This window comes from Pezoporus wallicus, unplaced genomic scaffold (genome assembly GCF_028554395.1).
Source record: "Pezoporus wallicus isolate ANWC-B61680 ecotype Strahan unplaced genomic scaffold, APGP_CSIRO_Pwel_v1 scaffold_7392, whole genome shotgun sequence".
NCBI lineage: Eukaryota > Metazoa > Chordata > Aves > Psittaciformes > Psittacidae > Pezoporus > Pezoporus wallicus.
The window spans coordinates 2,696,196-2,718,646 of NW_026639923.1; the positions used below are offsets into that span (position 1 = coordinate 2,696,196).

Consider the following 22,451-nt stretch of genomic DNA (forward strand, 5'->3'; position numbering starts at 1 on the left):
CTGGAGTTAGTGCTTGCTGGTTTTTCTAAGCAGCAATCGCTGAGTGATTTAAAGTACATCTCTGCTCTTTTGTTTGGATTTCGTTTGTGAAACCATTTAGAGTTATAAAACTGTCAGCTTAAGAACATTCTATATATTTTGCCAGTGAGGGCCTCATGTATGCAGAGTTTACGTTCTTCTCTCCATTTTGTGTGCTGTTCTCATTCTCCAGTATATATCACCATTCTTGGGGTTGGACATTAGAATCAGCCCCATGGCTTGCTTTAGAGCAGCAGGAGTTTTCAGAGTAATTATGAAGTGGCATCTTAGGTTAGTCATTAGATAAATGAATGTAGAATGTGCCAACAACCTTATCTCGCCCTTGGCCAAGCCTAGCCCAGCAACGTAGTAATAGAAGGCGCTGCTGATGCTTAAAAACATGAAATTTAGACGGCTTGACTGCAGCTAGAATTGAGTCATACATCTAAACATTAGAAAGCATAGACCAGAACTGTTATGTTAATTACAGTAGTTAAAACACTGTATGTCAGCTTTCTGAACTCTGATTCCCTAAAATAACTGCCAGCTGAGAGTTGAAAAATGTTATGCAAACTGTATTACTTTTGCTTGCTATGTTTCTCTCCTGCAGAATTCCTCAGCCTTACATTGTGTGGAAGCTGTAGGGCCCAGGTCTATCATTCTACACAAGAGTCCATCTCTTGTGGACTTCCTAGTGCCTTAATTCCAAAATAAGCAACCACCACCACCGCCTTGTGCTGTGCTGCTTTTACAGTGATATCCTTCAGTGTGGCCTGATGAAATACAAGCAGGTTTTATAGAGTATTTTTACTAAACAGTCAACAGGTTTTAATTTAGGGTCTTAAATTGTAATTGTTTTTCAATTTTCTGCTCTGCCTCCCAAAAGCATAATGAGGGCACACCTGATGCTATAAAATCCAGATGTCATTTCAGCATTCCCGGACTGTGTGATAAGTTTGGAGAGCTTAAGAGTCAGTATCATGGATGTATAGTTAATCAAGGTTGCTCACAAGAACAGAAAGCAGGTAAACGTTGCTAAATAAATAGGGTTTGGGCATGGGTCGCACTTCAAATTCAGAGACTTTCAAAATGCTGAAATATGGATGGAATTCCTACTGGTCATGTTGAATGAGGCAGAACTCATTGTAATTGGTCATTGTGATTGGAAGAGCAGCAAGCACACCTGAAAGCAAGCTACATCGTGTGACTTACGCCAGCTCTTAGAAATGTTATTCCTTTACCTTTCTCCTTCAGACAAAACGTCCTAATCCGGAATGTTCAATGGGAACTGAACTGTACATGAGATGAAAGTGGAGCTTTGTAGTACTTGCTTCTTTAAACAAGTTCAGATTCTGCATACAGGTGCTGAAAGGTCTATTCATGGAAATGATAGACATTTACAAGAATAATAATTTCACAGAAATTAATTGTCACAACCTGAGTCACCCATCTCTGGTTATCACTAGGCATAAAGTCAAATGCAAAAATCTGTAATGTCCATCACATCCATTCCTCATTTTTTGTTAAGGCTTCTCTCTTTTCATACCCAAACTTAAGGTCCAATTCTCTTGTCTCCCAAACTGTTTATCCTACTGTAAAGCAAATCAAGTGGCAAGACAGAAGTTTAGGTTGTTGATACACTGATGCTCAGCTGTTATGTTATGAATGTACAGGACAGTTGAGGAGCTGCTTGTGTTACTGTAGGTGTCTCATTTAGGGTTGTTGAGTCATGAATGAAAACATTCTGCTAAAGAAGTGAATCCTGCCCACTCCATCTCCCTGAGTGTCTCCTTCTGGGTCTCATTCATGACAAATTGAAGATTGCATGTTCCTGCATACATGTGTGTATAGTTGAGGGTATATACAAATGTGTATGAAATACGTTCTGAAATATTTAGCTGGGTTTTTCTAAAGATGTTAGTATAGCAAACTACAAGTGATGCTGGTTTTATTTAATAAGTAATTAATGAATAGAACTTTTGTTGAGGTCTAGGAGAATATAGGAGATTTGAAAGTAGAGTGTATATACACAAGGACATTAATTCCCTCTAGGTATAGATACTGTTGCACTCTAGAGCTCAAGCTAATAACTTGTTGGTAAAGAGGTATGAATTTTCTCACATGTTTTGATGGCTTTTTTGTTTTTAACAAAATTTGAGTTAAACGTAAGGTTTCCTGTTTGAATTGTAAGGAAAGCCACCTTTCCTAGGCATTGATATCCGTGGATTTTTCATTTAATAACCAGTGTTCTGCTTCACTAGCTTTTCCCATGGGTGGGGGAAAATTGTACCTTCTCCAACTGTATGTTTAATTATGTTCCATTTTTGAGTCAGAATGGGCATGTAACAGAGAAGCTGTCAATTTGAGACTGTGCAAACTAAATATACTCAGCTGAGTGAATCCAGTACTGTGACATGAACCACTGGTGTAAATAGGAAAGGAGATACCTTGAAGCTTTACAGTATCTGAGAAGTGTCAGATCATATTCATTTGAAAGGGGTGGCAGCACTCTTTTTCCACCAGCACAGACACCAGTATTGTGTTTCACCCAACATGGGCTGCCCAAGTGGTTAGCAGACCCTGATGTTTGCACTTACATCATTGAATTTCAGCATTTTTGGAATAAGCATTCTGCTTTTTCTGTAGAACCCCAGAGCTTTCCCTCATAAAGATTTTGATAGGTGAGATTAAAAGAATGTTTATTCTTCCACCTTTAAACTCATTTCATCTGCTTTGCTGACTGTTGCAAAACCTTATATACTGCTTTCAAAAAGCTCTTTTACCAGTAAAAGTGGCTGTAAGGACAACTGGCGCGAGCTCTTAGGAGCTCTTAACTATGGTGCAGGTGTGATTTGTTTTTGAGGATGAAGTACTGTTGATCTGGACTATCAAGACTAGTAGAAATATGAGAAATAGATTCCCATTGGTTCTATTTTGTTGTATCCAACTCAACGTGGGAGTCTTCAAGATCTCCATACTCTAAAGGAAGAGTCTGAAGGACTGGGTCACTGTTTAGGGAATCTCCTTTAATAACATTGGCGTGACTAAAAAACATTGAGAAGCCTTGCTTTGAGTTGTGACTGCCAGAATATCTGGTTTTGGTCAAAACTTCTGAACGAGAAAACCACTTCTATGTTGTGTGTTTGAAAAGAACGCATTCCATTAGCAGGAGATGCTGTGGAAACTCAGACCCCTGAGCTTCTGAAAAATGCATTACTGAACAAAAATACCCTGCACTCTGCTTTAAAGATAATATTTACATTTCCTGCTGAGGGAGTAATGGGGAGGATTATCATTTGAGCTTGAGAATGTGGGTGCAAGTGATCTGCATTGTCTAAGTCTCACCTAAGCTTTCCTTGTTTGAAATTTTAAGTAAAGACTTCAGTGAGTTCCTCTGCATAAGGACAAATTTAGCTCCAAGAGCAGCGCAAAACAGACTTGTTGATAGGTGTGGGAGTGATTGCTGTGATTCCTGAGCTGTGAAGGTGCTGTCGTTTCTGCAAAGCATCTGTGCAGGGGCAGGCAAGACATGGAACAGCTTTTGTAAAGGTGGATCATGGGTCTGTGGATAGGCCCAAAAACTCATATGGGGCTGTATTTTGTTATGAATCACAAGTTTGCTTTTTTGTTGTAAATGATTGTTCTTTAATGACGCCTTCAGCCATAATTTTGTGGCTGTTTTGTGTGAAGAGTTCAAAACTGAACTGATAAAATCAGCGTAAAAACTTCTTACTATTTAAATCCAGCCTCAGCTATTTTTGTGGCTTGATCAGAACACTTTGTGCTTTAAAAATGCTTCAACATCTGCAAAAAATAACAGTCCCTTATGGAGGTGCTCTTCAGGTCACTCTTCAAGTGTGTGGGTCATTTCCATTTCCATGTGGTTTGAAAATCATAAAATCACCCTTAACAGGCTGCGTTTTCTAAAGGGAGAGCAACATTGCACCTGCAGAAATACGTATGCACTTGCTGGACTGAATTCTTGTGTTCTGTCTGCTGGAACTGAAATGGAGGAGATGCCAGGAAGCCTCAACTTTAGCATCAGAGTCATCCAGGCTGTGTACCCTGTGGGTTTGGGATAATGAGGTGCCGAAACATTGAGTGGAAGTGGAGGCATCCAGTCCCTCCTCAGCTCTATTGTGGCAGTGAGCATGTGTGTTGCTGTCAACACCTAATGGTGACCAGCATGGAGGGGGCAAGCGTGGTTGCTCTTGCTCCACAGGCTTTTATTCATTATCTGTTCCAGTGAATTCCTGCCACTGCTGGAAAAGAGATGTAGCTCTCATCATTTCTGTTTGCCTTGCAAAAAGGCAGGCTTTGATTTCACCCTTCGTGTCTCACTGAAATCTAGATAAACAGTCTAAAGTTGACTAAAAACTTGGGCAGAATGTTGTGATCTACAGCTGTGATTGTGTCTTTGCCATTTTCATAGGGGTATCTGTGTAAGAAGTGCAAGCACAGGGTCATGTCAGAATACCACATGCTGGGTAGTACTGTGTCAGTCATTCCTGAACAGTGTGCCAGAAATCCCCCTCGGCTATTTAACAAGTAATTTTTTGACAAAACAAAAAGACAAGCCCTTGTGCATGCAAGTTGCTCTCATTCATGGTACAGTTCAGCCCATGGAGCTCGGTGCAAGTATGTACTGTATGTGGCTGCTATGGTGATTAAAATACATAAATAAAATAGATAAATATGGACCATATTAGAAATTCATTACTGGCACTCTCTCAGATCGCAGTCAGCTCCAGCGTGTGGTGTCAGTTGTGTTCCCTTCCTCTGAGTGATCCCTCCTGGCCCCGGAGCAGGAGCTCCTGGAGGGGCTGGACTTGTTCTACCTTGTCAACTAGCAAAAACCGGTACACAAAGGGCTTTTGTGCATGTTTTATAGCTCAGTGAGGATTAGTGGCAGGACATGTTTTCAGATGGGACAAGCTTAGTGTTAATGTGCCTGAGGTTAACGAGGGAGGACACGGGGCAGTCTGTAGAGGCGGGAGCAGAAAGGTCTCCCTCAGTGTTGGATGCGGTACAGAGAGCTGATAGAAGTGGTTCTGCTTACCTGGGTCAGTGCGTCGGTCACGTGTTGCCAACGTTCCGGCTGCTTTAGGATGTGGATCGTGCCGACCTCAGGCGCTTGCTTGCAGCCCTTCCCACAGCTTCAGAGGTGCCCTCCACCGTGGTGGACATCCTAGCCTGCACATGGGCTCTGGCTGGATCAGATTCCTCCTGCTTTTCTTCCCCCTCTCACCTTTTAGCATTCTCCAACCGTAAAATCCATCCCTTTCCTGAAATGCAGAACGATGCACTTGTCCGGCGAAGTTTGTCCGGGCAGGATTCAAATCCCCAAAAAGCCTTAAATTTCCTTCGTGCCGGGGGGAGAGCAAAGGTAGGGAGGCGAAGGAGAGCGCTCGCTTCCTTTAAATCCCCACCAGCGTCTTCCCAGCGCTGGAAGCAAAGTAGCTTGTCATGGTGCTCTTCAGAGTCTAACTTTAGGGGGGAGGGAGAAAGTGGAAAGCAAACTGAATGCTGTAGTGGAGATTTCTCTCTTCCCCCAGTGGGCCCCTTGCCGACTGTTTTTATTGATTTCAATCACTGGAGGCTAGCTGGCTCTCAGAAGAAACACTGTGTAATGTGTTCTTTCCTGGCTTTCATTAAAGAAACTCAATGCAGTGCGGTCACGCTGCCGAGCTCGCCTGGCAACCTGCCTACACCCTGTGGTACCTCTTTCATTGGAGGAGATGGAGCTCGTGGTTTGGGGTGGTTTTATTTTTTTATTTATTTATTTTTTTATGTAATTCTCCAGCAAGGATTTCAAAACAGCCTCCGCTCTGCTCCCGCCTCCTCTCGCAGCCCAAAGCCTGTTGCAGCTCCAGGAGAAATCAGCAGCACCCCTAAAGGAGATGACTTTGGTGGCGATGAAAACCCCGAGCGCTGCGACAGCCTCATGCTCCTTCTATTAAAATTCCTCCTTGTGTGTTTCTGGGGATGGGTTAAAAGGGCTGTGTGTGAGCCACAGGGATGTGGATAGCAGTGATTTCCAAGGGGTTTCCTGTTTTTAGTTCCATCTTCTCCCAATTGGTGAATACGGTTTAATGAATGGGAAGAGAGAAAGCAAAATTCCCCCAACAAATACGTGAGAATTCCTGGCAGGGCTGTAGTTGCAAATGAAGCAAAGCTGCATTCCCCAAGCCTGCAGTCGCGGTGATGTCTTAAATACTTCTGTTGTGTTCAGGACTATGATACTGGTGGAGGAAAATGAGAAATAAAACCTGACACTAATTTATGCCTTAGATCTTAATCTGCTACAGTATGTGTTTTATAGGAGCAAGCAATCTATAAAGTGGAATTCAACAGAATAGATTTACAGAAATCATGTTGTTCTGTGTGCTTATAAAGGCTTTCATTTAATTTAGTATATTGTTCCATTTCTTCTTATGCAGCAGTTTCTAATGATAACACTTTATGTGCACTTCAGAATTGGCTATAAATCTGCGAAACATGTAAAGATCACATAGATGTGAATTAAGCCATGTTTCAAGCTAATGAAGGTGCATCTATTCTCAATTACAGCTGCAGATTTCGCATGCTACCTGATTGCTTGTGCTTGTAAGGTACCATGGCTGTCCCCACAAGGATGCTTAAAATCCCCCAGCATTTACGCAGCCACTAAAAGAATCCTTTCCTGGATCAGAAAGATAAAAAGCCTGTTCTTATTTAAATCTGGCTTCCTGCAGAACTTGTTTGAGGCTTTTCTGCCCAGGTTGCACCTACAGAAACCTTTCCAAATCAGGGTAAGGTAAATAATTCGCAGTGTTTCTGTCGTGAGGAGTCGAGATTCTAAAACCACCTCACTTCTATGAAAAAACCTTATGTTTTCCTTTGAGCAATGTATAATTATTCCCAAATCTCCTTCTGTGAGTGCTACAGGCATGATGCGAGGAGGAGCTTCTACAAATGTTACTTTTCATTCAAAACGTGCTTTTAGCATGCTAATGGAATTTCATCTGCCCTCTCTGGTCATGCTTCTTCTTTTCGTAAGATGCTAAATGATAGAAAATAGTTCTTTAAATTTAATATGGCCGTGAACTATTTTATGCAAATCCTATAGCTGTAGTCATAGCACAGTTCTTTCGCAAGCCTCAGATAGTAAATCATTTGTCAATCTTTCTTTTATGAACCTTGCATCTAAAGGTTTGCCAGCCTTTCTTCTTTGTAGGTTTTGAACACTGTTTATAGATTCCACTTTTTGTTTTTAAGCTGGCAGATGGCCAGTTATTTATCTGGGATCAAATGTATTGTGTAAGACAGAAACAGGACGTTTTGCATGCTGATATCATGCACAGGGTATTTTTGGGGCAAAAGGCTGCTTGTCAGCGAAGCCATTACGTGACGGGTCGGTAGCTCCACGTCAGCTCGTGGTCAGTGAACAAAGCCCCTTTTGACATTTCTCTGTATTAAAAGTTATGAAATAACGTGAACTTAATGAACAAACAAGGCGGTACAGTGCTCCTACTAGGAATTAAGCCATATCGTCCATTCCCACCTCTTTCTCCTTGGAGTTCAGACATTTGATGCCCTTTTTATACATTCGGCAGTCAAGTTATAATTTACTCCTCTGAATTTCTGATATTGCCTGCTTTGCTGTGGTACAGACTTGTGTGGCTGTGCTGGTAGAAAAGTCTGTTGGCTTTTGGAGGAGCTGGATTCACTGGTACTAATAAGTAGTAAATTTGGTGTTGTGGCTTGGTCTGTGGTTACTGCTGTACGTTTGGCAGAGAAGCTGAACCCCCTGAGCAGGCGGAAAGCTCAGACGGACCTACACAGACGAATCCCAAAGGCAAATTTGTAATAAATGAGTATTCAGTTCATTGTGGGATTTCTTCAGAATTTCTGACTTTGTCAAGCTTATTCTTTGCTGGCAGCAGAAAACTGGGGATGCAAATTTAGGAGTTTTTGGAAGTGATGAGCCAGAAGGAGGAACAGAAATCTTTAGAAGATGTCTTCAATTTTACTCAAGTATGGAGCCAAGAACATTTGGGTAACTATGAATCTGGAAACAGATTAAAAAATGCACTTATTGCTCTGCTGAAACATAATACAATTAGTGTGCTGTTAATACCATCTTGGTACTGGTTACCCAGCTATTACGGTTCATAGTCCTCTGGCACTAAAAGCTTTTATGCAGATGCAGTCTCTGAAAAGCTTCATCTGTTTGGTTTTGACACTCTTTCGTTTGCAGAAAAAGGGGTCAGATAACTGGAAGAAATCCTGTCTTGGGTACATCTTTCTGCCAGGTTCTCTTGCAATTATTTTTCTCTGTTCTGAATCACTTAGCAAGCACTACTTTACACTAGGAAACGCTTTACTGCAGTTTGAGATGGTTCCCCCTTTGGTACGGGTAAGCTCATTACTAAAGATCACCTACAAAATGTTTTAAATTTGTGCAGTATTTCCACATTATAAAGAATAATGGAAACCTTTAACTGGTATCTAAAACTGCCACAGCTGAAGCCTCCAGATATTTTTAGTTGATGTCTTAGGCTATTTACAGTATATTACTGTGTTTACATACAATTCAGAAATTTAGAGGCTGGCATTGATGAAGGGCACTGGGTTGGCAGTCACAGCTCTTTGTATGCAGATGGACATGGTATAGTATGAACTTTGGAGTGTCTGAGCTGATAGCTCTGTACCCTTGCGAAGGTGATAGGGGTTTTCATAAGCATGAGCGTTAAAGATTTGGGGGTCTGTCTTTTACTCACAATATGGCATCCAGTGGCAATACTCCTTTTAGCACCTTTTCAGGGCTTCTGGAAAGTGTCCAAGTGGAGGACTCCCACCTCCTTAATCACGAGAGAACACTGGCTCTCCTCTGAATGTCATTCATTCAAGTGTGCTGACCTAGCCTGACCCTGTTTAGATTGAGATCTAATGAGCCCACGATCCAAGGTGGTGTGGTAGCTCTCAGCAGGTTTTGCAAATAAGCAAGTGTTGTGTTTTTCTGCATGCATGTGGTTTAAATTTATCGCATCAATAAACAAGTGTCTCACGCTCAAATACGGACTTTACAATGTTGTAGTTAAGACTAAATGGTAGCACTACAAATTGCGATGTCACTTTATAAATATAGAAGGAGACAACATGGGATATTTATGACCTCGGAACAATGAAGTGCTGTTGGCTGGGTTTTTTTTAAATTTAAATAATGATATAATACTTGAATTCTTAATGCAAGTGGATCACAAACTTTGGACACACTAATGGTTCAGGGAAAGCAAAACTGAAAAACAAGGCTGTTGATTTAAATAAGAGAGATGCACCAGTAGAGTATCAGAGATCATCCAAGCTAAAATAAATACAACTAGGCTTTAAATCCCAGCGAAAGGTTTGGTTTGGTTTTCTTCTGAGTCCCAGGTTTTGGGGAAGGTTGGTTTTGGTTGTGTTGTTCTTTTATGAATTGTTATAAAACTGCCCTCAGCTTCCGTGGAGAATGTGCCACCAAATGTAGGTGTTTTATGAAGCGCATAAAAATTGAGGCTTTCAAATAAAAAGCCAGTCAAGGACAGATTGTCGTATGGACTGCTGGATTAAATCAAGTTGGCATGGATGGGTAAAAGTGCAGTTGCAACTAGAAAAGCTGTCTGAGCTGTAGGTTTGCAAACGCTTTCACAGTCTGTGTGCTGGGAGTCCCAGATAGAAGCCTGATGAATCCGATTTTCCTTAGATGATGCTGTGGGCTAGCAGAAGGGACTGTAAATCCTAACTCTTTCATGCCCAGGACAGCATTAGCCTCACAGGGAGAACAGTTCTCTTGTTTCAGACAGCCCACAGTTGCATCCACTGCGATGCTGGAAACAAATGTTGTTAGGGCTCGGTATTTATGTTGGGACCTACAGGCAGGGAGCAACTTGTTTTGTTTTTAATGGAGCGGTTGGCGAGAGGGATAAAAAGCTTTTTGCTAATGCCAGGAATGCAGGGGGGAAGGGAAGGTACAGAGATACGCATTTACTGTAAGTATGAAGAAGCAGAGGCCTCTTTATCAGGCCAGCTCTAATGATGTGCCACAGTCACTTTATTTGAAAGCTTCATGGCTCACAGAAAAGTAAACGAATTCATTACATGATTTTTAAAAGAAGATTAACCCTAGCGTGTCGTCTGTTGGGCAGCTGCCGCAGTCATCTTCTACAAACACTTTCTAAATGACCACCCTCAGTGTTTTCCTGGGCTTTGTGCGGCTGCGTTCTTGTTTTAGTAAGGACCAGGGTGGCTTTTCAACTGAAAACATTGCTTCCTGTATAACGGTTACATACCTACCTTCACCCTAAATGTTATTTTGTCCTCAGCACGAGTTAGAAAATGTCTTCTATGTAAATGGAACGTGTGTTGGGTTTTTGCATGGGTTTGCACAGGAATACTGGTTTTTCCATAAAAGTAGCTTGCAAGTATTTTAAACAAAAAAAAACCCACCCTAAATTCTCTTTACTGTCCCATGCGCAATTGTTCGAAGTTCTGCTTTATTGGCCTTTTCTGGTCTTTGAAAACAGAAAGTTGAAAAGATGAGGCAAACTAAAGTTAGACAATACATGAATTGACACTGAACAAATATTAGTCCTCAGCAGGTGTCTTTGTGTTCAGGTATTGCCTTGTTTAACTGCCCTTTGCTTGAACGTCAGCAAGAATACTGTTAAGAGCAACATGTCAGGTTTTTCATTCGACTAACACAAATTGATATAACAAACACTAAAGATTTTTGAGTTTATATGGCAGCTTCAGCCAGTTTTTCCATACAGCAATTGATCTTCTTGTGCATCCAGGTTGCAGTTATGGTTTCCTAGTCCAGGTGAGGAGGGAGCAGGGAGAGGAGGAAGAATGTTTCTCTCCCACTCAGTTTTGCCACCGTGGGTTTCCAATGCTCTAGCAGAGGTCCTCACCTGGCAAGTACAAAGCAAGTAAAGCTGCTGCATCTGAACTAAGTCCACTCTGTGAACAAAATCATTGTTCTTGGAGGTGGTGGTTAAATTCCTTTATCTTCCCCAGTCTTGGGATGTGAGATGCTAACACAGCTGCTGTAGGCCTGGGTGGTTCCTTCAGATTGCCTCGCTTGTCTCTGTGTGTATACTCCATCAGTTTGTAGCTGAAGCGTCCAAGGGACGTGCAGATTTGGCAGAAACACCACAAAATGTACTGTATTTATTTTGAGCAGAAGAATTATGGATTTAAAAAACAAACACTCACGTGCAGTCTCCCATTATTCTGTCCCTGTCATATAGTAGTCTGCTTCAAAGCCCATTTGTGTACAGATAAGGTAGACATTTCCTGGGCCACCTTACATCCATGCCATTTCCACTGCTGTCAGTGGGTAGTTTTCCCCTACCCAGAGATCCCATTTTCTTACAAATGTAGCCTGGCCTTGCAGGAAGCTGTCCCTTGCTCAGGTTGTCTTACTGAACCTGGTAACTGTTGCTGAGCAAGTGGATTAGTTAATGGAGTTATTCACAAATCATTACTGTCCTTCTGCATACCTTTAGTCTGCATTTTATGGTAGTGCCTGACCATGGAGGTGGCTGAGAAGCACCTTTGATACCTTTGGTGAAGGTATCAAAGTTTTCTTTGGGACTCTCTGAGATCTGTAACTATCATATAAGCTAAGTAGCACCACCCGTCTTGGACTTAGAAGTATCTAAAAGCAAGACCAGGCCAGTTAAAGAGTCTTGTTTGAAGAATTCCATACTTTTGGTTGCTTGGTTGATACTGGGAGGTAGCACAGAAGAGGTGGCTTCATAGTGTCCAAATCCCTCCTCCTTCCCGAGGTACACAGGGCTTTGCACAACCAATATTAGGTATGTTTAATATATAGCTAGAAGGTGCTCCGGTTACGATACTGCTGAGAACAGTAGAGTCATCTGGAGAGGGCAGTTCTAAGGCTTCTTCAAGTGCAGTATTTACAGTCCTGTGAATTGAGCAGAGTAAAGAGGTGATGGAAGTATAATGAACAGTAAAATGATGAACCTTGAAGCTTCTGGTTTTAAGTATTATCTGTGTCCTTTCATTGCATGTGCAAAGTAGGCATAATTGCTTTTATGCATATTATTTTCACTTTCCTATAGAAATATTAATACTTGATTTAAATGTTTTTTTCAGGCAACGGAAGAAGAGGAAGAACTTACTGCAGAGGAAAAGAGGAAACTGGAAAGAAAATTAAAAAAAGAGCGCAAGAAGAAGGAAAAGCAGCTGATGAGGGAAGCTGGGATCTCTATCAAAAAGGTGGAGCCCAAAAAGCAGTCAGGATGTGAGTTGGCTCTGGCCTATTTAACCAGGTAGGACTAGTAAAACCACTGCAGGTGCTCCCCACAGGAGTAAGCTGTAAACTGTGCCAGAAACCCAGAACAAGCTGGACCAAGTAATAACACATTAAAGGAAATTGCTGCAGTTAAGTATTAAGTTAATGTTTCATCTCAGTTGACACCCAAGCATGCAGTTGATCACCCTTTTGTATTTATATCACAGGAAGAACTGAGAGATGTTAAGTACGGTGCAAACATTTTATAGAGAAAGACAGCTCCTGTCTTTCTGATCATGTAGTTGATATATAAATACCACTGGGTTAGCTGCACTTACAAAGATGAAAGGCACGTTGCAGAAAAGATTGCACTGAGGAAATTAGTTCTGTTTCTGGAGTGCACTGTTCTAAGCAAAGGAGTTCCAGTTGTTCTCTTTATATAAGCAAATTGCATAAAGTGGTTGAGCATAACGGAGTCTGAATTTAACCGCCTGCGTGATGTTTAGATATTTGCAAATCAAAATGGGATTATGCTGCTATTTTAAAGTTAACAGAGTACAATGCCTTATTTTTGCATACCAAAGTATACATCAAATAGAGTGGCTGATTTCAGAATACAAGCAATTATTTCATCTAGTTATTTAGAATACTCAGTATTCCAACATAAAGCAAAGCGTATGCTTAAACTGAAGAATCTACAGCAAAGCATTCACATCACAGTACCCTTCAGACAGTAAGAGGTCATGTATAAACAGGACAAAAGTGCTTATTTTTTTCAAACTGCAAAATATGCCCTGCAAAATATGCCCTGTCTGTCAGACCTCCAGCATTTTACCCCATGGAGTAATTCCAGGGTCGCATCTCTGGCCATGCTCAAAACTGAAGCATCCAGACAGTCTGAATTGTTACTTACCACTCTCAGTGGGGAGGGAGGAAATTAACTGCATTCCAGGCAGAGGGACACGTGCGTTTTTGTTGCATAACCCACAGCATGCAGTGATAGCAAAATGACAATAATATTTTTGATCCGGAAAACAGCTGGAGGAGTTCACCACTGGTTTGAACTGCAAATGGATTGACAGTTGGCTTTGAACCGTCTGCTCAGGCTATACTCTGCTATGTGTGCTAATAAGTGGTGGATCTCTAGATTATGGATTTCTGGTTTGGGGAGCAAAGGAACAAGCTGTAGGGTTTTGCTTGGTACTCCACCGTTATTTGGAAGGAAGAAGTTCTTTACTGTAAGGGTGGTGAGGCACTGGAATAGGTTGCCCAGGGAGGTTGTGAATGCTTCATCCCTGGCGGTGTTCAAGGCCAGGTTGGACAGAGCCTTGGGTGACATGGTTTAGTGTGAGGTGTGTCTGCCCATGGCAAGGGGGCTGGAACTGGATGATCTTGAGGTCCTTTCCAACCCTAACTATTCTATGATTCTATTCTATGATTTGTATGGACTTTTCACCTTGTTAGGTGACAGTATATGAAACTGTAATTGAACTAATATTTGAACCAGTTTAACTCCAGAGTTTCACTTAACCTGTACCAAATGACCTTGAAATAGTAAACCTGTTATGTCATTTGAACTTGTAATATGCAGTTCAAGGGCTATATGTACAGCAGTAGGTTGTGAGGGATTGTTTCAGCAACAGACAGTTTGAATTTTGTAGACGTAACAGGGACAGTCATAAGATGCTGAACTGCCAAGCAAACATAACCATAGACTCTGTTCTAGCCCAAAACATGCTGAGACCATCTTTCACCATTGTAAATTACAGAAAAATAGCTTAATCCTTTCACACCACAGATGATTTTCAACCCAGCAAGACTGAAAACAGAAACAACTGTATTTAAAGTGATCAGAGAAGTACTGTATTAGCTGGGGAAGGGAAACTAAAATCCAAGCTCTGGAAGTCCATTGCAAAACTCCCAGCAACTTTAGTGGGTCAGGGATTTCAGTCTACATGTTTTTGTAGAGCTACAGGCATGAATAATATGTGGGAGGATAAATTAAGTGTATAGATGAAGAGATGAATATAATTGGAACTAAACAAAAAGGTGCTGTGGATTTATATTTTGCCCCACCTACAATAAAAATCCTTGCATGACATAAGGGTTGCTAAGTGAAGTGGCATCTTCATTCCCTGATGACATGTGAATCTCCAGTAGGACAGGTGAAACTTGAAGTACCGTATGATGACTGAAAATACCCCTTTTATTTATTAAGAGACTATTTGCTGTATGAGACTACAACCGTATAAGGTGGTAGCCTATGGCAGGAGAATAATTGGGTTTATTTTAGTGAAATTTGCTTTGATAACTTCAAAAGAAGAACATTAGAAACCATTCAAAAGATTTTTTTGTTACCCAGACTTTTGACGTTTGCAAGGGAAAATGAAACTTATTTTGTAGGCCATACATATATTGAGAAATAGTGGTTCCCTCAGAATGCAGAATCATCTTTTCTGGTATGTGGAATTCTTCACCAGAAGAATAAATTTCTGTTTCAAGGGGTAAGATCAGGGAGAATTAGCAAGATTTTAATTGGAGGAAATAAAACGTGACTAATAAAAGGAGGGGTCCTGTGCTTACAGAAGGCCCTGCTTCTGCAATAGCTCTGTATGTTCCATTTTAAAAATGAAGTGGGAGTAGCAGGCAGCCCACAGGCAGCGCTTCTCGCTTCGCTGAGACACAAAGTGACTGTCAGAAAGATGTGCCTCATCTTTTTAGTTGAGAGGAGGTAATGAAGAGAGCATTAATGGGAGGGAGGAAGGCAGGCAGCGTGTGGGGGGCAGGACTGCTAATTGCATACTGCCCTTCCTGACAGCTTTAGGACCAGCACTGCAGCAACAGGGCTGGATTCAGAGTGATGCTTAGCACAAAGAGCAGTGCTAGACCAAAGCATGTGGCTGTCTTTGGTAGCACGGCTTATGTGAGCCCCTGTTGGGGGTCTTTGTAAACCTCCTTGCTGCTGGGCACAGTGTGCCACAAGCTAACCAGTTCTTCCAGTTTTCCAGGTTTGTTATTTGAGTCTAAAAACAAATAATCCTTGATTCCTTGCCAGCCTCCAGAGAGGTCAAATTATCATTTTGTTGGAGGGCCATCCTAGAAATTGAGAGAGGCTTTTTCCCCTCATTTGTACGGGGTGGCAACATGCAACAGCAGCTGACGCCAGCTATCAAACTGCAGCCTCCAGCCATATCTGAGGGTGCCGAAGGGTCTCCCTGTTGAGCTGGGTGACATTTGATAGACCAGGCTTTTCAGCTTCTTTCTCATTTGAATGAGACCAGAATGAGCAGGAACCAGGTTTTGTACTCCTGATAGAGGAGAAGCAGCCAAATGGCTCCTGTTATTTTCCTCTTTTGCTTTCTGTTGACATGTGGGAAAAGGAAAAGGGGAGAAAAAAATGTCTTTGCTTCACCAATTTTTATCTCACCTTTTCCGTTGATGAGATAAGCTCAGGCAGTTTCCCAATGCAGTTCTGTCTAACGCAGCAATCGTGGCATGCCTGTGGAAATAGAAGAAAGCCTACTACAGTCAGATTCTCCAGCTGGCTGGGGAGCAAAGAGAAAGATCTGAAGATATATAAAGGATTAAAAATAGGGAGCTAAAGTGAAGCAGAAAGGTTATGTAACTGCAAGAAGGGAAAAAGAAAATGTGGAATAATGAAAAAAATCCGGAGTGGTACTGAACAGAAGAGGGAAAACCTGTAAAATTACTGCAGAGGAATAGGGAAAAGCAGCACTGAGAAAGTATTAGTGGTTAAATAAACCGCACAAGTCTCTTCCTTTTAATGATGCCATGCCTTTTTTCTTTATGATGATCAGTGATGATTCAGGTTTAAAGCCAAGATTAGAATGTTCATTACTGTGATTCTTAGAAAACAGAAAATAGAAAATCATCTTTTTCTGAGCACTAAGTGCCTTCAAGTGAAAAGATGTTGCAATTCATGAAAATGGTAATTAGACTTAATTATAACCTAACTGACCTTCTGTGGTGTTAAAATGCTGGCAGAACTTGTTTGTCTTGGCAAGCCTCTCTGTCCTGGAATGCTTCTGTTCTTGTGTTTGGCTTAGAAAGTTCATTGCTATATGGATCCGCACATATGGTTTTCTCCATCACCCATCAAAGGGATAGACAGAGATCTGAAAAGATGTCACTGGCAGTATGTGGAAATACAAGATTAATATCAACCAAGGTAGAAGTAATAGATAATATTATCTGGATATTGCTGTGAAATACCTAAGCCTTGAGTTTTATTTATCATGTGTTTAAACTTTAAAAATAAGCTGCTGAAGCATGTTTCTTTTCTTTCTGTAATGGTTTATATTATACTAGTAATACATGTCACCAGAATGTTTCCCATGCATTGTCGTTTCAGTTTTCTTTGTAGATCTTACTTTCCCCGTCCCTAATTTAAATGTAGGTGAGATTCAGAGAATGTCAGGGATTTTTTTAAAGATACCCATAAGAATAGTACAAAGCAAGGGCACGTTACAGAAGCACAAAACTGAGGGACAGTCAGAATTTCCCATCGAGAGAGGAAACAGTCTGACTCTGCAGAACACAAGGTGGGTTTTGCTGAGTGCAGTGGTGGTGCTGCTGAAAACAGTGTAGAGCCAAGGGTGGTTGTTTATCTGCTGTGTTTGCAGAATGGAAATAGATCCCAGTCCTCCATCAAACTTTATAACAAACAGTGCCAAGCATGGGAGATTTTAAAGCTGGAACATAGTTCTTCCTTTCAAAGAATACAGAAATCTGAGGGGTGGTTGCTCTAAGCATCTACTTTGATACTTTGATATTTTTAATACTATTTCTCTTCTCTATGTATATATGTTATAAATAAAAGTAGCATGATTAAAGTATATCAGGTTTTTACTTCTGTTGGACCAGAAGCCATGTGGAGAAGGGCATTAATAAATGGTGGCTTAGTGTTCACTCAGTGTTTGCATCCAAGAAGAGGGTTGTGCTGGTCAGGGAAGAGGGCAGCAGTATTTGAGATTCGTGGCCAAACAGCTGAGATGACTGTGGCCCTTTAGGAAATCACAAGACAATTCATCCTACCACATTTGCGGCCAAGTGACTCTACTGGGAAAGCTTCTGAGCAAATACAACCGCACTTATTAATGCTGCAAACCAGTTTCTATATTTAAAGTGCATTGAATGGGCTTGTGTCAGATTTAGCTTGTTTCATTGAAGCTGTTTTTTCCTCTCAAAGGGTAAGTATTTTTTAGCTGTGGTCAGTGGTGACTTGATGTTTGGTTCTGAACTTATTTAAGTAATTCTTATGCTGCTGGCCTTAATCTTTATTCATTTCAAACTTCTTGATGTTTCACCATCAGTGTCTGAAGTTTTTAGATATTAGAAGTGATTGATGCACTAGAAATGTAAACATACACAGATCTTTTTTCCTCCCTCCAGAGACAGGCTCCTTGGGTTTGATAACAACTAACATTAGCATTTAGTGTCATTTCTCCTTCCCCCACCCTCTGGGATGGAGAATGAGTTTTCTTCCTGATAGGGAGGTGCAGCATACATAAAAGCTCATCAGTTATCTCGAGCTTCATAAAGTATTGGAGAACTGCTCAAGTGATGAATCTCAATTAGCCTGTAGCAAAAAATAGTATGTGAACGTAAAGAGAAACCATTGTAATGAGACACAGTGATGTTACTGAATTCCCTTCAACAGCTGGGCCTTTAAGGTGTCTTGGAAGAACTGCTTTTCCTCAAAGATTAGGGGAATCTTGGTGGAGGCAAGTTTTGCTTTAATAATCGTAGGGCTACTTTTTAAAGGTTCTGGGGCAAGCATTAACTATGGATGTAATTAATCTATTCATACAAGCTTTTAGTCATTTTGTCACATTCATTAGTTCCGTAAGAAGCCTCATGAATCCAGAGAGTCAGATACAGGATAAATTAGCATTTGGCGTTGTTCTGCGGCTGTTTTATATGACCTTGGGCAGGCGCTTGCTACTATCTGATTTCAAAGGCTTGCACTTTTCCTAATACTCTGGAGATCAGTGAATTTGTTTTAGCACTTCTCCAACTTTCTATATTGCTTGACTTTTAATTTCTACCAGGGCCTGACCTGCCTCTAAGTGGGATTCCTCTCCTTGACCTAAATCAGCACGTCTGTAAAACTGAATGTTTTCCAACTGATGTTAATAGTTGGACAGACCTTCCTTATTTTGAAGGAAGCCACTATCTCTGTTTGCAGCAGAGTAGTCTCATGTTACTAAGAGTGACTTACCTTATCATTATCCTACACTCCCTTGTGTAACTTCAGTACCCCATGGCATCTGATGAAGCCGCCTCAGTTTGTTTGCAGTTCCCTAGCAGCCCCGGCATTACTCACAAACTCTACAAAGCTCTCTGTTGCAATGCCCACACCTTTCCTATTTTTAGGGTGCTGGTATGCCAGCAGTTATTCTTGTGGGGGTAGGCGGAGATGGCATATTTGCTTCACAGATTTGATTCTACTTAGCACACTCAAGCATACTACGTTCTGCAGAAGGCAGAACTTGCTGTTAGGTATAGGAAGCAGAAAAATTGCTCTGCTGTGTTGGACCTGGGACTGAGCAAGGCTTTCTAAGTCACTATCGCCCCCACCCATCCTGGTGTTTGCATCCTTTACATGGCTTTATCAGTTTTCTCAATCTTGCTGCCCCTTTGGTGAAGCAGTACATCCATAATCCTTCATCTGTTGCTAGTTCTTCCATACACTGATGTGTTCTGTTGTTGTTCTTTGAACTCCTGGGTCTGTGAAAGTTCTGGAAATGCAAGACCTGGAAGCAAACATGCTGTTTTGCTGGAGCCACCTTCCAGCTTCACACAGGAGGGACTGAGAGTCTGTGATTCCTTCCTGCTCCTTGTCGCTCCGGGTTTGGTCTGCGGCTTACAACTTTGGATTCTTCTTTGAGCCATAGCACATTGAGACTTCACATTTAATTTGCTGCATACTAAAAACCTTCGGGTTTATTTTCTCCCCTCAAACTGTTCCTCAGTTTTGTGTTAATGACAGTGTTGGCATAAACATGCCAGCTATAGCCATAATAAATTTTTCACTGGCTGTAAAAGGGACAGTGCTTCTCATCCTACTTCAGCCTGGCTGCAGCAAGTCAGATACCCTCCTGTTTCAGAGCTGGCTTTACAATATACATTTCCAGATGTTATTGTTCTCATTATCATCTTGTTATTCAAACCATGCATTTAGGATTCTGTGAATGTCACGTTACACTCTCGGTAATAGCACCATACAGCTTTTGCCTGTTTAATCAAGATGTCTGACGGCAGCCAGACTTGATGATTTTCAGCCCCTACGATACACTCTCTGGCTTCTGGATTCACTTTGCTGTATCTTGATAGCAAATGATACACAGAACCGTGTTGGAGCCATGCCAGTGATTTTCTAACCCCTTCATGACATCCCCAGGATGTCATATTGTTCAAGAATTGCTTTTATTAACTTCTTGGTGGGTTAGCTGCTTTTTGTGGTTCTAATACAATAATTTCACTGCTTTGCAAGAAGCAAGTTAACATCGTAATTTAGTAAGTGCATGCAGATTACTGTTCCTTATGGATATCTAATCTCTTTTCCACCTATAAATACAGCTATCCAGACTGAGTGATCCAGGTTTTGCCTGATGAAGGCTCACCTAAAAAAGGAATGCAGCATTTACAGTCTGCAGCTCTTCCATTCGAGTCCAACTTTGCAGTGCAGGTGGTTAAAGAGATGCTGACACTGAACAGAGGAGAGTGCCTGCATAGCACAGTGCTGTGCAGAAATACCAGCTCGAGTCTGGAAGCTGAATAACCAGGTTAAAACCCAGATGAGCCTGAATTAAAAAGTCATGGCTTGTTGCAAATGAGCTCAGGCACAGCATGGTGATGGTTTGTAAGTTGTACCACTTCCAGTGCCAGAGCGGGCACCAAGGCTTCTTCAGCTGTTACTGAAGATAAACTTGTCAGTTAAAGCTAATGCTGACAAATAACAGTGTTGTTTACTATGCAATGCTAAAACCAGCAACCAAAAGTAAGAACAAAAACCAACTTTAAGTAGCTTGGAGCCAATCTTGGCTATTTTTACCAAGAACTTCTGGGAAGAAAGTGAACCATAGGAGTATATTCTGGGTATCAGTAATACTTTTACTGGAAATGCTCCAGTTGGACAGAATTACTCTTTTAATGTCATTTCAGTCACTTCAGGCAAGTATTGTCCATATTGGTGTATCTGGGTGTATTTTGCCATTTCTAGCTTGCTGGGTAAGCAGCTCTGGTTTCTAGAGACAAAACATTCTGAAATACCAAGGTGTAAGACTTTTAAACTTAGTTGCATGTGGAAGTTCTCAGATGCTGCAGATATCTCTGTGGTATTTTCAACTCATTGAGAAGCAGGAAGCTTTAAAAACATCAACGATTGCATGATTTTCCAGCCAAATTAGTGAATGCTAATGATGCAACTCATTCAGCTGAGCTTTGGAAGAGCAGCTGGACTAGCACTACTTTTCCTGAATTAGATTTCTTATGGCTTAGATATTCATATTCTGGATAAACTCTTTTCTGTAGGGAATGGTTTTGGAGTAGCTTGCTTAGCCCTAACATATGGCTTAAGAGGAGAAAGCAAAGGAAGCTCATGTCCATACTAAAGTTTTCTCCATCAGAGTCAGGAGCTGTTCTGTCTCCCTAAATCTGCTCATTGCCCTGCTTATAGCAGAGGAAAGAGATTTCCATAACCATAAGTTGTCACTAAATTTAAGAAAAGGGGAGAAATAGATGAGGAAACACTAATCCTGCTTTATGGCTCCGAATCAAATAATTTGTCTTTCTAAATCTTTGCATAATTTTATGGCGGGTCACAAGGACACAGCTCAAAGCATATTTCAGGAGAAGCTGCGGAGTGATTTACTTTGAAACCTTCTGTCTCTTTGTGCTTTCTGTCTCTTTGTGCTTCTACCATTTTTTTCAGTGTGAAACAAAGCTGTCAAAATATTTACTTGGGCATTTTGTTCAGACATTCTCAGGGGGAAATACTGTGGTTAATAGCATCATTAACATGAAGCCACAAATGTTTTTGTCTGACATCTGTCATTTACAGGATCAGCTGAAAAATATATTCTTGAATAACCAGACCCATCTTTAAAGGGATGGATTTTTTTTTTGCTTTTAAAAATTATTTTCTCTATCTTCTCCCTTTCATAGTAATGGTAATTTGCTTTTCCACAGTACCTTTCCTGATAGCATATCATGACTGTGTTCTGTTAAAATAAATGAAAAATATTTTGACACTAATGTATTCACTCTTGTTATGACAGCTTTTGAGAAATTGTTATATTACCCCATTTTTCAGATAGGTAAAATTAAACAGTGATGAAGTCTGTGACTCACCAAGGTCCTTGTACTATCTGAGGGTCTCCTTTCAAACAAGTGACACAAGGGAAACTAGGCATAAAACTTGCATCTCATCTGAACGCAGGTTCTGTGTTCTTTGGCCCTACAACAACTCTAGTCCCAACAGACCTGTAGGATTTTCTCAAGTCCTTATTCTGACAGAGGAGTTTGCATGTTTTTTTTTTCTGTAGTGGCATCTCCAGACATTCCTAAAGGCCATTAGCACCTATACTATCTCTGGGTGGGCGCACAATGTGTGTGGATTAATATTCCAAACCCTTCTGTGATTGGGGTCTCCTTGCGGTTGTGATCCTTTGTAGTATTGCTGCAAACGACCAGTGCAGCTTTATTCCACTTCATTGCTGCTGATAAAACTAGGAACAACATTTCCTGAGTTAGCCAGCTGGAGGTTGCAGAGAGCACTTTTATTCCCCATCACATATGTAAGAATTTTCTCCTGCATATAATGATGTATCAGATGAGATTGGTGGCTCTTAAACTGACTTGTTCTCATGGGCCCAAGGAGGCTTCCCATGCATTCCTGGTGAACAGATTTTTTCCAAAGGTTAGTTTGCCTTTATCTATTTATAATATTTGCAGTAGGATGTTTGAGTTTCCTCATTTTCACATATATGTTGCCGCTGCTATAAATTGCATTAGCGGTGATTAACCGTCGTGCTGTAAAGTGCTTCCTAAGTTAGGAAAAACTAGATTATGTGTGTGAAGTCCATAAATATTGGGGTAAAAATAGTTGAGGTTTCTTTGCCTGATTCTC

General features: G+C 41.1%; 2 protein-coding genes across 3 annotated transcripts in view; one reads left to right on the top strand and one right to left on the bottom strand.

Moving 5' to 3' along the window:
• The window catches only part of GPR146 (G protein-coupled receptor 146), a 47,813-nt gene extending 42,160 nt beyond the window's left edge, over positions 1-5,653 (bottom strand). Inside the window, exon 1 of the mRNA XM_057416922.1 lies at positions 5,078-5,653. The gene's annotated coding sequence lies outside the window, so the exon portion shown is untranslated. The remainder of the gene's footprint in view (positions 1-5,077) is intronic.
• Positions 1-22,451, top strand: part of CUNH7orf50 (chromosome unknown C7orf50 homolog) — a 127,498-nt gene that overhangs the window by 86,999 nt on the left and 18,048 nt on the right. Inside the window, exons 1-2 of one of the 2 annotated variants that reach the window (XM_057416926.1) lie at positions 8,000-8,056; positions 12,160-12,335. In XM_057416926.1, coding sequence (XP_057272909.1) covers positions 8,015-8,056; positions 12,160-12,335 — 218 coding nt within the window. In that variant the 5' untranslated portion in view covers positions 8,000-8,014. Of the gene's footprint in view, positions 1-7,999; positions 8,057-12,159; positions 12,336-22,451 lie in introns of those variants that run through there. The other variant, XM_057416925.1, reaches the window with a different exon arrangement.